The sequence below is a fragment of the Lonchura striata genome, chromosome 1A, assembly GCF_050655825.1.
Source record: "Lonchura striata isolate lonStrDom1 chromosome 1A, ASM5065582v1, whole genome shotgun sequence".
Taxonomy (NCBI): Eukaryota; Metazoa; Chordata; class Aves; order Passeriformes; family Estrildidae; genus Lonchura; species Lonchura striata.
In genome coordinates this window covers 64,244,358-64,258,928 of record NC_140741.1, presented here as the reverse complement: position 1 = coordinate 64,258,928, position 14,571 = coordinate 64,244,358, and the positions used below count along the sequence as shown (strand labels likewise).

Below are 14,571 nucleotides of genomic sequence, written 5' to 3'. Positions count from 1 at the left end.
CGGGGCGGCACCGGCGGCGCTGCCTCGGGCCGCGGGACGAACCGGCGGCGCCGCGCGGAACTCCCGGCGGCGGCCGCGGCGCCGGGGGGAAGGGGTTGGCTGCGCGCGCGCCGCGGTGCAGCCTGGTTTGTGTTCCGGGCGGAAGCGGCGCGGTGCTGCGTCAGGCGGGCGGGCGCGATGCCGGATTACCTGGGAGCCGACCAGAGGAAAACCAAGGAGGAGGAGAAGGAGGACAAACCCATCCGCGGTGAGGGCCGACGGCGAGGACGGTCTCCGAGCAGCGCCCGGGGCGGGAGCGGGGCGGCGCCGCCGGCGGCCATGTCGGTGCGGGGCGCGGCGGGGCTGAGGCCGGCGGGAAGGGGACGGGAAGGATTAAAGATGTCTCTGTGCGCACTCTGGCGCTGCGGCCGCCGCCCCGGCGGCGTCCCCCGCCCGGCCGGGGCAGCCGCCGACGCCCGCAGGGATCGCCTGGACGATCCGCCTTTTAAGTCTTGTTCTTTTACAAAAGGTTCCTAAAATGTCGAATTTCCTCGTCGCGAGAGGAAAAAAAAAAAAAAAAAAGGCTTTTGTGGTTTAATACTTGTTTCTATACTTAAAACGTCCAACAAAACAATGCCACAATAATGCTGCACCGCCCTGGAGGAGCTGTGCTGGGCTGAGGAGGGCTGGTCCCTCCTGCCGTGCCCGCAGGGAGAGAAACCGAGCAAATGGCCTAAGGGTGAGGAGGAGAGACTCAGATTAGAGACTAGAAAAGCATTTTCGCAGTTCGGGTGGTCAGACTTTGTAATAGGTTGCCCAGGGAGAGGCAGTCGCCATCCGCGGGGTCTGGGTGGTGTGGGGAGGTGGTCCCGGGGTCACGGGCAGGGCTGCGCTGGTGGCTGGGCTTGATGATCACCAAAGTCTCTTCCAGCCTTGATGGTTGCGGGATAATTTCCTTCTCTTGCCGGGGGCAGCGCCGCAGAGCTGCCGCTGTCATTCGGAATTCCCGGGAAGCAGCAGAGGGAAGGCGGCCGAGTTTTCCGAGGATGCCGGCACGGTGTGAAAGTTGCCGGTTGCCCCCGATGTTTTAACTTATTGTGGCTTTTTATTTCTTGTTAGTAAATATTTAATAAAGCATCTGAAAGCACAAGCAGTGCAAAATGTAATCAGCGATGGACTTTGAGCTATTCCCATCCAAGAAAATTTTTAAATTATAGCAACAGAGTGTTCAGTAGCTATAAAAAACAATCAATGGAGTGGCACAAATAGTCAGGAAGGAAGTACAGATCAACATAGAAGGTCTCCAGAATCCTGTATAACACATGCTGCTCCCAGATCACCAATACTGTGTGCTTTGGGCTCCATCTGTCTTTAAAAGAGTGGAATTAGACGAGAGGAAACAGGGATGGGAAGGGAGAGGGGGTGTTGAAAGTCTGTGATGTGACAGTGGTGTGGCAGAGAGTGACACTAGCAGAGGTGTATTTTTCTTAGTTAATGGAGAGGGGTCACTGGAGCCACCTCTCTGCCGAGACGTCGCTAGTGGGAAGTGGTGACAGTTTTTCATTGATGTTTTCTTGAACATCTAGAAACAGAAAGCTAAAAATATGAAGCTGTGGTATTTTCCATCTCTTTTTTGTGCAGTCATAGGCTGGGAAACTACTCGTGAGTGAAGCAGAGTTGAAGTGGCTTGCTTGCTATGAGCTCTGAGCGGTGCAGGTTTTTGGACTGAAGAGAGTAGCTGGAGACCCTGCTTCATTTTTCTTGCATAGCTGATGCTCTTTTGTTCCACTTTGTTTCAGTGAAAAGTGGAAACTCAAAAGAATCTGTCCAAAATACATGTTTTGATCTTTTAGGAGCAGAATTAATACTGCTGGCTTTGTTTTCAGAACTGGAAGCTAAGTCTCTCCTGTCTTATTTCAGCTCTTGATGAAGGAGATATTGCCTTGCTGAAAACATATGTAAGTAACACACATGTGGGGTTGTTAAAGACACAAAGCAGCTCCTGTGGGGAATGCAGTGCAGGAGTGAGGGGTGTGCACTTAGCAGGCAGAGAGTAACTCTGCTTCTCCTAGTGCTTTTGTCTTCTGCCAAAATCTTCCCTCCCTTTTCACCTTCCAATGAGATGCAGCCTGCAACGCTAAAAATAATCCTGGGTTTGTTAACTTGGAAGTAATTAAAGAGTTTGTTTCTCTGTTTTTGTTTTGTATCCCATCACAGATTGCCCTAGAGGTCTAACAGCCAGGACTTTACTCGGGCTTTTTCTCTCCTCCTGCCACCAAACTGACTTGCTTTTAGCTGTCCTGTTAACAGAATGTAGTGTTGGGAGGCACTTTCCATAGACAATAAGGCTTAAAATGCCAATCTACCCGTTCCACTAGCAAGTATAGCTGGTCTGCAAAAGATCACTTGAAAGATGAAACTCGCACCTTAAGTATGTTTGACAGAAGTCTGAATTTTGTTGACACTAAGACTCCTTTACAGAGCTCTGAAATACAGCTGGTACTCACTGCAACTTTGTTTTTTGTTGCCAGTGGTTTACAAAGGAGATATTGTAGAGCAAATCCAGGTCTGAATCTGCCTGTGTTAGGCGGATCTGGATCAAAAAAAGTATTTTATCACAAGCAAGAATTCTGATTTACCTCTTTTTTCTTCTGCTGTCCTCTGTGGATGACAGAAAGGTTGGGGAAGGCAGTTAAAGAACTTGTACAGATGGTTTTCAGAAAGTGTATTCCAAATTCTCTGTATGTATGCTTTTACTGAGACTTTATAAACTATAGGAGAAATGGCTTGAAAAAGTAAGACTAAAAAGGTTTAAGAGAAAAATAAATTATTCAAGTTTAAAAACGTGGAAAATTTCCACCTTCCCGGTTGGTCAGTTGTGTGTGGCTGCACTTCACCTTTGCAAACAAAAATATTGTTACTGGAAGTTAATTCTGTCCTTTTTGGCTGTCATCAATGGTTGGCTGTTGTACCAAGACAGTCTGTTGAACATCTTGATGGGCAGCAGCTCTTGTCATTTTTTCCTAAACATGAGATAATTTGACTTACGAAATCCACATGATATTCCTTTTCCAGGGCCAGAGCACGTACTCAAGGCAGATCAAGCAAGTAGAAGATGATATTCAACAACTGCTTAAGAAAATCAATGAGCTCACTGGTATGTTTTTGTTGTAGAAAGCTTTCAATAGAGGAGCCACAGATACCAAAACAAGTGTTGTAAGAAGCTGATTCCCAACAACTTCTGCATTGTTTTTTAGTCTTTTTCTCGAAAGAACACAGTTCTTTATTTGATAACATGAGATTTTTGCTTGTTAAGGTGATTTTTTTTCAACTGAGCAGGGCTAATCTGTAATTTTGTACTCTTAATATATTTTTAATCAAAACTGTGGTTTTTATATATAATGGTGGCATGAAACAAATGCCTCTTTCTGACACCAGATAATGAAGTAGTGATAACAAAAAAAAATTATTTGTTTCCTAATTTTTCTTTCACTGATGTACGTTTTTTTGCTCAGTTGCTAATCCTGCAGTGGCTCTCAGTTCTGCTAGGAAGACCAAAATTTCTCTTGTGAAATAATCTTGCTTCTTTTAAATACATCATGGAGATGGTATTTGTTATATGCATGTTTTGGAAGATATATGGGGTTTTTAATCTGTGTGAATCCCTTAGTTTCTGATACTTTGCACTGGAGCTCAGTGAAAACACTCAAGAGTTTCACGCCTTTAGTGAAATGTAGATATCCACTATCAGTGCTCCGTCCTGCTGTAATCATCCCCACACTGCAGAATTACCTGGGAGGGTGGCCAGGCTGGGATTTGAATGTTCAGCTGACACAGTCATGTAGGCTCTTTCCTTAGGAAGCTTGTTTTTTAGGAAATCCATCAAAGATGGATGTGTGTGCGTTGTTTTGGAGGTCTCTCAGCTTCCTGCAGGGTTATCTCAAAGGGTTTGGTGTGGGAAGGATGGCTGACATCCCAGTTAGCTGTTTCCTCCTCAGCTTGTTTGTGCTGCATGCAGGAATCAAGGAATCTGACACTGGCTTGGCTCCTCCTGCCCTTTGGGATCTGGCTGCAGATAAACAAACTCTCCAAAGTGAGCAACCATTGCAAGTTGCAAGGTGAGAGCGCTCTTATCCTTCCAATAGAGCTCCATAGTGCTAAAAATCTGATTCATAGCTTATGTGTGGACTTCTTTTTAAAAATGAAGTCCATGTTGTGCCTATTGAAAGTGATTTTCATCATTGAATCATAAAGGAACTGTGATTATGTGTGATGCATTTCATACTTGTACTTATTTCTGCAGTTGTTGGTGCTATAATGGTGTAATCACAAGTACAACAGGTATTCTGGTGTATTTGAAAAATGTGACTGTTGATGCTTATGGTTAGCAAACAGTTTGTCTGCCTGGAGGTGCAATTGTGTTTGTGTGTTAGGTGCACAAAGATTATCAATGCAGACTCCGAGGATCCCAAGTACATTATCAATGTCAAGCAATTTGCCAAGTTCGTGGTGGATCTCAGTGACCAGGTGGCACCTACTGACATAGAAGAAGGCATGAGAGTTGGGTATGCAAAATCTTTCTGTTCTTGTGAGTCTTGTGAGACTGAAGCTTTCTCTGAGTTATCTCATGTTGTAGTTGGACAGGTCAGCAATCCTTCATCTCCAGTTTTTGCAGTGATCGAAATTACACCACTGCTGTCTTTTGGATGACAGTAATTCACCTGCATGCTCTGCTGGAATCTTGTTTTGATGTTATTTTGACAAAAATTGGCAAAACCCATATGTTAATGGACAGAAACCTTTCAGTTCAGGCCCCAGTAGTCCCAGCTTTCAGGGAGCCTGTGTAGGCTCCTTCTTTGGCACTCTGAGGGTGCACTCAAAGCAGCCAGGAAATGTTCACTGAGGACGTAAAACCTGTTTTACTTTAAGAGTCAGTATTTTGCCGGTTTGTTCTGTGGGATATTTTGAAATTTAATTTTCCAAATACTTTGGAATTAATACTTTAGAATTTTCTACAGAAAGAATTCCAGTATCTAGCCTACCTGACTATTAGCTTTCAGGGCTGGGCTGTCTTGATGCCAAAGAACATTTCAAGAATTCAGCTTCTCGTTTCCAGAGTTGTTTCTACATAACACTTTACTTAACCAGAGTTAAAATAATAGTCTTTATGCTTCATCACCAGGGTGGACAGAAACAAGTACCAAATCCATATTCCCTTGCCTCCAAAGATTGATCCCACAGTCACCATGATGCAAGTGAGAGTTGCTTTTACTTACTTTGACTTGGCTTTATCTTGTAATTGTGATCCTTTAGCTGGATTTTGTTGTGGGCTGTTGAAAGCCTGTAGAGATTTGCAGCACCAGGCTGGTAACTGCTCACTCACCTCTTTGTTGTGCAGGTAGAAGAAAAACCTGATGTCACTTACAGTGATGTTGGTGGCTGTAAAGAGCAGATTGAAAAGCTGAGAGAGGTGGTTGAAACCCCTCTGCTTCACGTAAGTAACCTCCAGATTGAAAGCTTCTATTATTTTGGAAGTATTCTGGTCATCTGTGGGAATCTGAAAAAGCAAGAAAAGACAATGTTACTGAGTGTAAACAGTTCAATGAAAAGAAATCAGGTTTTACCAAGTGAAATCCAGCCCAGACTCGTTTACAATCATTAATGATTTCCTTGATTTGCATATATGCTTTGATGCACATAATCTTTAATTTGTACATAACCTTGCCTTCTGGCTCCCTTCATTACAGCCTGAAAGATTTGTGAACCTTGGAATTGAGCCCCCCAAAGGAGTGCTTCTGTTTGGGCCACCTGGCACAGGCAAAACCCTCTGTGCCCGTGCAGTGGCTAACAGGACTGATGCCTGCTTCATCAGAGTGATTGGATCTGAGCTGGTGCAGAAATATGTGGGAGAGGTAAGAGAAGTACCTGATGGAGTGTGGAGGGGTTTGGAGATTTCCCTCGTGGGTACCAGACACCACAGTGGGGGCAAGGGATGGATGTATTTGGAAGCTGCAGGTGCAGGGGGTAGGAGCTATCAGACAGATCACTGCAGGTCAGACAATGCTGACATGACCTCAGCTTTGCTGTCACTTATGAGAGGGATTTTGCAGCACAGAATTCAATCTGCAGTTCAGGAGGACTCTGGAATTAGGCTTCTGCTCCCAATTCTGCCACTTACTTTTCAGTTGGCCCTGAGGTCAGTTACTTCATCTGTACTTCTTGGTTTAAGAGCAGTAATTTTTCTCTCCTTTATAAATTACTTTAAGCTTTATACTTGTCCCATTATATATGTGAACAAATAAAAAGAGTTTTTGTGTTGGAAACTTAGAAGTATTTGGAAGTATGAAAAGTTTGATTTTGATAATTTTCCTTTAATGTGCCTAAAATCTCTAACAAAATCTTGATTTTTTTTCTTTCAGGGAGCTCGAATGGTTCGTGAACTCTTTGAAATGGCCAGAACTAAAAAAGCTTGCCTTATATTCTTTGATGAGATTGATGCCATTGGAGGTATGTTTGTAATAACTACAGTTATAATCTCATGTGAGAGCTTCCAGATTTTCTTGTAATTCTGTATCTGGATTGATGCATTTCAAGAAAAGTACTTGTAAATACTGAGTTAGCAAAACTACTCCCAGCACATCCCATGTCCAGGAAGCTGTCAGGAAGTGGTTTATATAGCCCAGATGGGAAGCCATTTTTGCACATTTGGAACACCCAGATTATTCAAACTTCAGTGAAGAACCTTTGTATTTTGTTTGCAAAAAAGTACTGATAACTTAAACCCCCTTCAGCTTCTGGACTGCACCCAATGTCCTTATTACTTCCTGAACATTATTATTTTTTCTCAAAAGTCCTTTGAAAGTAGAGCAGTTCTTACATAAATAGGGGAGAAGGATGATTTTGGTTGAGGGAAAGGCAAAACAAACAAAACTACATGGGTAAATTCCAGTAGCTTGGCCAGTTTTTAGGTAGGGAGATAGAGGCCCTTTTGTACTCAGGATCTTTGTAACTCATCACGCCTTTTTAACTCATCACAAATACTTGTATGCACTTTAAAATAATTTTTCCAGGTGCCTTGTGTTGCAGCCACTGTGACACCTCTGTGTCCATGGCCTGGAGCTGCCTCTCCCCCTGTGACACTGGTGTTCTCCTCTGCAGGTGCTCGCTTTGATGACGGGGCTGGGGGTGACAACGAGGTGCAGCGCACCATGTTGGAGCTCATCAACCAGCTGGATGGGTTTGACCCCCGCGGCAACATCAAAGTGCTGATGGCCACAAACAGACCCGACACTCTGGACCCTGCTCTGATGAGGCCTGGCAGGCTGGACAGGAAGATAGAGTTCAGCCTGCCTGATCTTGAGGTGAGAACTCTTCATTTCACTGCCAAGTGTGTTCTGATAGCAGAGCATTTCTGACATTAGGGCATCGTTGTCTAGGAGTTCATGAGAATCAGCAAATGTAGCACTCTTAAATTATGTGAAACTACATACTATGGAAGTATGGGGGATTAAAGATGTGCCAAAGGTTTTTCCACACTGCACAGATTCCATCCTGGCTGAGAAGCCATGGTAAGCAGCTGTAATCACTGTATGTTCCTGCCTCAACAGAGAAAAAAATCCTTTAACCAGATCCACAATTTAGTTCAGAAACTAGAATGTGTTTTGTTTTGGTTCTTCTGAGAGAGATTTCTTGAGGTACTTCTATGATGAAAGCCCTTTTTAAAGTTATTTTCTTACTTGAGTGTCATGGACACTTAGACATTCCAGTCCAAACATGGGAAACCATAGCTGGGTAGCAAATACAAGATGTATTTTCCATTTGCCTGTGCTGTGGAGGCAGACAGCTGCAGGCTGGAGTCATCACCTCTTTCATGCCATGAACACCTCTGTCCTCCTGCCTTTCCTTCAGGGGCGAACTCACATCTTCAAGATCCACGCTCGTTCGATGAGTGTGGAGAGGGACATCAGATTTGAGCTGCTGGCTCGGCTGTGTCCTAACAGCACAGGTAAGCTGACTGTATTTATTTCTTTACTTAGACAGCTGTGTGTGTGCTCCGTGGCCCCTGGCAGTCGGTGCTGAGTTGTTTATCCCTGTCTCTCCCAGGTGCTGAGATCCGCAGTGTGTGCACGGAGGCAGGAATGTTCGCTATCCGAGCGCGCCGGAAAATCGCCACCGAGAAGGACTTCCTGGAGGCAGTGAACAAAGTCATCAAATCGTACGCCAAGTTCAGCGCTACCCCCCGCTACATGACCTACAACTGATACCTGGGAAGGTTCTTCCTGTTCCCCCAAAACTTTCTGTGGAACAGAAATCAAAGTGTAGTGATTTGTGTTTTTTTGTTCTTGGAAGCTAGAAATAAATGGAGGGTTCCAAACAATAGGTTTGTGTTCATTCTGAGTGTTTTACTCCAGTGGATTATTGCTGCTGTTGGGAAAAGATCTCGGTGAGGTTACAGCAGCATGGCCTAAGCCACTGATAATTTTAAATCAGATACTTGGGCAATGTCAGACATCACAAGTTTAGAAGTCTGGTCACCATCTACACCCCAAAACTTGAAGCTGAACCACAGAGGTGCTAGAAGACCCCTGAGTGTCTCCGGTGTTACTGGGTGTGCTGAGAAGTGCTTGTGTGTCCCAAGAAAATGGGAGCTGCCATGGGAAGGGACTTAGCTGAGTCACTGCCCAGCTAAGGAAAAACATGAAGGGATGTTTTTACCCTCCCTTTGTGTATGCTCTGATACCATCACAACTTGGGTTTTTTATCTTCAGTGGTTTTTCTATCCCTTTTGCTGAGATTCTTTGTTGTGTCTTACAAAATAGTAAATGGGTCAGAGAGGAGGAAGATGTGATTTCTTACTCCTGAGGGACAGAAAATTCCTTTTCCCTGCTCCTGCTGTGAAGATTGACATCAGTCTGGTAGTGAGCACTTTGAGACACATTGTATGACTTCTCTGAGATGCTGCTGCTGCATACAGGATGAGCGTGACAGGGTCCTGGTGCTGAGCAGTGGCTGGGAGTTGTTGGCCACAGGCAGCCTTGAAAGGTAAATCCTCATTCATCTGACATGTTCCTGTAGAACTGGGTGTGCTCAACAAAGAGCTGGAAGAGGTTAAAGAAATACCCGAGGGAAAAAAAGTGCTTTTGGGAACTGCTTTGTCTTGGAAGTGGGAGAAGTTTTATTGTCAGTTGTATCAAAATGAGACCTATACATTTATCAGTAGAACAGTTCTTGCATAAATAGGGGAATTATGAAGCCACTTCTATTTTATTTTTTTAATAGGAAGTATGTGCCATAGGGAGAGTATGCAGCCATGGACTGGGTTAGGGTTCTGATTGGTGTCAGTATCTTTGATATGGAAACCTGGGCAATTTCAATACTTGTGTGTCATTTCAGGAAGACCATTTTAGGGAGGGATGCAAGTTTATTGGTGGGACAGGATGTTTCTCATTTTCAGATAGCAGCACTGACAGCATCTCTATTTACCAGGAGCAGCACTTGAAATCAAGTGTAGCTTTTACTTCAGAAGGGTAAGTGAAGTATGTAGAAAGAGTTTGGATCTTACCAGGTATCCTGAAATATCATCAGTGCTCTTGCAAAAAAAGGAGGGGAAAGGAACATGACCCTGATTATAACCAGGTACTGAGCCAGATTAGGCCATGCAGTGCCATCTGCTGTGGTGGGGCTTCAGCAGCAGGGGCAAGGCACTCCCTTGTCCCTGCAGACAAACTGCAGCCCTGTTACAAGGTCAAAGGACCTGGGGTTGTTTATTCTGGCACTGACAAGCCTAAGATAGGATTTAACTTTTAGATAGTGGTCTGTTAATCAGTGCAGGGAAGAGGAAGTGGGTTCCCTTTCTAGGGGCTGGCTCAGGCTGCCAGGGGGATGCAATGCTTCAGCTGGTAGCAGCAAAGTACAGGAACAGATGAGCAAAAGCTGCTGAAAATGTTGTTCTATGGGATGAGTTACCAGCATTGCTGGGAGGTTGTTCTGCGTGGTCTGGGATGTGGGACTTTCTTGGGCAAAGGTTTTCAGTCCAGCATTTCAGCAGGTCCCTGGGAAATGCATCTGTTTCTCCTATGGTGGGAGATCCAGCTTTGGTTGTGTATCTTTGTGAGGCCTGAAATTGAGACGTTTCATGGGGGTGGCAGGAGTGAGGAACAGGAACCAGCACAGCAGGGAAGACCTGCCTGAAGGTGGAAACCTCTCTTGGCCCCTCCCTTGACATCAGACACTTGTATCTGGGTCAGCCTGTTTCTCATACAGTCTCACCAAGACAAAGTGGAAAATTTTGACAAGTGACATCACTTTATTTTGGAAGTTGACAAGGTTTCAATGTGAACTGAAGAAACTAGAGAGTTAAAAACTGAAGCTGCAACAAGCTGAAAGTAGAAAAATATACTGTAGATAGAAAGGCTTGTTGAACTAGTTAACATTATAAAATGTACCAAAAGTTGTTTAAATAAGCACACACAATGTCTTCACATGCATGCACTTCATCCTTTGAACTCCAGCTAAGCAGCAATTTCTGATGCAGAAAGCTTTCCATCCTTATGGGCAGGGCAGTCTGAGGAAGTAAAGTATCTTCCCCAACTTCCCTGGTCCCTGGAAACAGTTTACCTGAAGCAAGCCCTAAATGTAACAGAGCCTGAAATAAAATATTACATTCTGTGACCAGAGGTGAGGAAGGTGTCTGAATTCCTTATGCACAGGACCTGTGATTTGAGGGTGCTGAGTGAAATGTCACTGATGGCCCCCTTCCCCTGTGTTGTCAAAATAATCTACAGAGAAATACTCGTAGGTTCCTGCCTCTGCTGAGCTTCACAGTGACTGTTGTGAGGGAAACAGGTGCACTGAAGATTTCTTTTGCATGATTTCCACGGTTTTCAAAACCTCACACCTGGAGAGAGGCAGTACTGCAGTGGCCAGGCTGACAACAGAAAAAGAAACCCCACACTACTGTTTCTTTTAAAAACTCAAACATATACAATTTTGGAATTCTGTTGAACTCTTATTACTCAAAGCACTTAAAAGCTGTGGCAGAAGCAGCACTACTTGGGAGGAAGATGGGCAACAGAAAAGTACCTTTTTTTTAGACCATTGACACTTTAGACCTTGCTTAAATTTTTATTCCAGCTTAAGAGAGTGCATATAGGGCATCAGTTCTTAACTTAAATAGACTTAATTCCTATCTTAAACCAATTTTGTCTTCAAACTTTGAAGCTAAATTAAGTTCAGCTTAAAATCAGCTGTGTTCTTTTCTAGAAAGCCTAACCAAGTTTTCTCAGTGAAAGTACCATACTGATAATGTAATAATTAAACAATGAGTTTCTGACTTTAAGTTCACTTAGAGCAAAAATGAATAATTGGGTATAGCTGAGACAGGTTAGGTATTTTTAAAAAATTAACTCTACCATCCAGGTTTAAAAACAGCAGCAGCTAAATGCCACCAGTGTGAATTCATTAATCCAGCTGGCAGAGCATTATAAATTGTACAAATCTGTTGTATGCAGATGTTGACATCAGGCTTTAAAAGTAATCTAAGAAAGTTATTTAAAGACACTGGTACAGTGCATTGCACTTGCAGAACAGTTACCTCCTGCAAGATCCCATGTGTAGTGAGTTAAAGTGCCCATTTTCTCAACAGGAACTGGAATGTCACCTTGTCCACCAGATTATGACTGCAGCAGAATACACTGAATTTTCTTTTTTTGCATAATTTTGTGCTTGTGTATTATTGGAAGGCTATACCCTGATTGAAGGGAAAAAAATCAAGAGCATGAAGGCTTCCATTTCCTTATCTACTTTTCCTACAAAAAATAAGCACCGCCCCATACCCGTAGATACAAACAGCCTTGGGCTCTCTTCAAACTGTGCAAATTAAATACTCAGAAAGAATCTCCATGAGCATAAATCTGGCTCCCATTCTGCTCAATACCACTCTTCAAAGGTTGAAGTCAGCCTGTGCAGCAGACCCATCTTTCACTTGGCAAGCAAGGACAGCATCGTGAATACTGTGAAACAGCAACTCTCTTGTTACACTTTTATCAAAAAAATTCAGTCTTGTCAGCTCATTCATAACAGGGCCTACAAAACAAAACCCAAACATGGCATCAGCACATACACTTCAGTACAAAGATGGAAGACAATGGCATCCCAGGAAGAACATGAAAACTTGTTCTCTTACTTGTTGTTACTAAAAATTTGAAATAGTCAAGTGCATCCCATACTAGTTCTACTCCAAGCAGTCTATGCCTAGGCAGACAAAGAGGCCTGTTCTTGGCACAGGATGTTACAATCCCAAATACTGGATATTGGAACATTTCAGGCTTTTTTCCTTATTACATTACCACTGTGATTTCAATATACTAAGTTCAGTGTGGCATTCACAACTCGCCAACTGGAAGAAATGGAAGCAGGATCCAGTCCTCACAAAGCTCATTTCATCAGTGCTCCACTTCCACTAAAGTTAAGGTTTTAATGCATATGAGCTTGCTTTTTCTCAAATCAAATTTTATGTGAAGTGCTGATATTACTGAGGCACTACTGGCAGCAGGAAATTCGGGAGCAGAGGGAAGGAGATAAGACACAATCTCTCCCCTAGAGCTCACAAAAAAAAAAATCTCAACTCACCACTACAGCTGGCAATGCAGACACATACACCAACTTCTTTGTATTCTTTTATAATCTACAACAGAATGAAGCTGAAGTTAAATGCAGATAATAAACACATCATCATACACATCACAGTTCTGGAAGCCAAATACTGTCAAAGCCGCAGAGTACACATTCCCCAGTATTCAGCTAAAACTTACAAAATTAAACCAGGGATTAGGTGAGATATTGAATTGTATTTGAGCAGACAGTTACATCTCATGCTGACAAGCTCCTTATTAGATATCTGAAAAGTTTTCTGTGGGTTTTTCTGGGTAAAAAAAAACCCTACTTACAGATTTTAGTGCTTTTGCTCCAACTGAATCCACAAAGTTCACTGGGGTGAAATCCAGAATTAAAGAGTGAATACTTGATTTGGGCTCCACAAAATGTTCATGCTCATCAGGAGACATGTCTTGTACACTGGAATCTTCAAGTTTTCCATTCACAGGTAAGTCATCACTTGCTATCTCATGTTTTACACTTGCTTCTACGTCGTTAGTCTGGGAGAGAAGATGAATAAAGCTTAAAGGCAATCAATGCTTTTTCAATGTAAATCCCTTTGCTCCTTTCACTCGTGTTCTTTAAGCCTTTAAAAGTTGACAAGCTCCTGGTCACTACAGAAATGGGCTTGACATGCACACACACTTCCACATCCTGTGTGTATCAAGGTTATGCCCAGCCTTTTAGCAGTCACACAGAAGCAGCTTAAAGCTGTTATCTCAGGACTGAATTACCCATTTCCTTCAAACACTAACACCTGTTCATCTTTATTGACACAGTTTTACTCCGTTTCCTTGTCTCATCCTTGGCTGAGTCCATCAATACGTATATATTAAAAATAAAGAACAGCAATTGGGCTCCAAGTTAGGCCTTTTTTAGGTTTCCCATGGTAAAATCATACACCATCTCCCACCATGGTGGTGAATTTAAATATGCATAAGAGTACAAGCATGTCCCAAATAACCCTTCTCAGTGTATCTGGGCCACGCCAGGATTACCAGAGGGAATGGCACCTTCTTGTTACAGGAGCTGCTGATTAGAATTGATTTATTATATATTATTACTACATTATTATTCCAAGTGTGGGGGGAGGGGCAGAGTCCCTTTGATTTCTGCCAACACCACTGGTGAGACAGCATGACGGCATGGAGAGTTTCTGTGCTACTCTGTGCTACCTGAATGCAATCTAGGTCCAACACAATTATCCAATATAGCAGTGAGCCTCTGATCCTTACACTGTTCCTTCAGCCACCTGTCCCCACTGCACAGCACTTCCTCCCTAAGCAGCACACCTTGTATGAAGCACAAGAGTGATAACACCTGGAAGCCTGTAAGCTGATAAAGCAGAGGTAAATATTTACCGAAGGGCTCACGAGCTTCAGCACAGCTTTCTTTCTGTGCTCATTTGCTGCCTTTATCTCCCTGGCATGGCGCTTCTGGGCTTTTCTCCTTGCTTTTAACAAGGCACCAGGGTCCACTCCAGTCTGTCAGGAGAAAAAAGTATGATCAGAGGAGATTCAGCTTGTTAGGATGGCACTGGAGTATCAATTTGCACTGAATTAACCACTGCCATAAATTTAAATGAGAAGCCTGCATTTTCCAGCTTCCCTTGGTACGGGTGAGAACAGGGTAAAAAAGGAATCATCTTGGTAAGCATTGTGTTAACAAGATGAGCGAAAGATACATCTCATTATTTTCTTGAAAATCAGAGAATGTTGTGTTTCAACCAAGTGCTGATTAGAGTGCAGAGAGCAAAGGGGAGAGAAGTGCTTTTGGGCAATAATCACCAGGATCTCTTGCTTTGTGAGGGCAAGTACCACCCACCTGTTTTGTTTAAGACTCGCCATGGGAGCTACAGAAAAATGTTTCAGAAGTTAGTACAGGCGCAGTTGTCACTGGGACAGGTGGTTCTGCTGTTGCCACTGCCACCCAGTGACA

The 14,571-nt window shown here is 43.5% G+C and overlaps 2 protein-coding genes across 4 annotated transcripts in view; one reads left to right on the top strand and one right to left on the bottom strand.

Moving 5' to 3' along the window:
• Positions 1 to 146: 146 nt before the first annotated feature.
• PSMC2 (proteasome 26S subunit, ATPase 2) lies at positions 147 to 8,358 on the top strand. Its single transcript, XM_021546132.4, has 12 exons — positions 147 to 247; positions 1,900 to 1,937; positions 3,055 to 3,136; positions 3,998 to 4,097; positions 4,413 to 4,544; positions 5,162 to 5,234; positions 5,378 to 5,473; positions 5,727 to 5,891; positions 6,399 to 6,486; positions 7,138 to 7,340; positions 7,888 to 7,984; positions 8,083 to 8,358. Exons 1-12 carry the CDS (start codon positions 178 to 180, stop codon positions 8,238 to 8,240), a joined length of 1,302 nt encoding a protein of 433 aa, XP_021401807.1. The 5' UTR covers positions 147 to 177; the 3' UTR covers positions 8,241 to 8,358.
• Positions 8,359 to 10,265: 1,907 nt separating this feature from the next.
• Positions 10,266 to 14,571, bottom strand: part of SLC26A5 (solute carrier family 26 member 5) — a 32,423-nt gene continuing 28,117 nt past the window's right edge. For all 3 annotated transcript variants that reach the window (XM_021546126.3, XM_021546128.3, XM_021546127.3), the window contains 4 exons: positions 13,995 to 14,117; positions 12,927 to 13,133; positions 12,610 to 12,664; positions 10,266 to 12,063 (listed from right to left, as the gene is read on the bottom strand). In XM_021546126.3, coding sequence (XP_021401801.2) covers positions 11,921 to 12,063; positions 12,610 to 12,664; positions 12,927 to 13,133; positions 13,995 to 14,117 — 528 coding nt within the window. In that variant the 3' untranslated portion in view covers positions 10,266 to 11,920. The remainder of the gene's footprint in view (positions 12,064 to 12,609; positions 12,665 to 12,926; positions 13,134 to 13,994; positions 14,118 to 14,571) is intronic.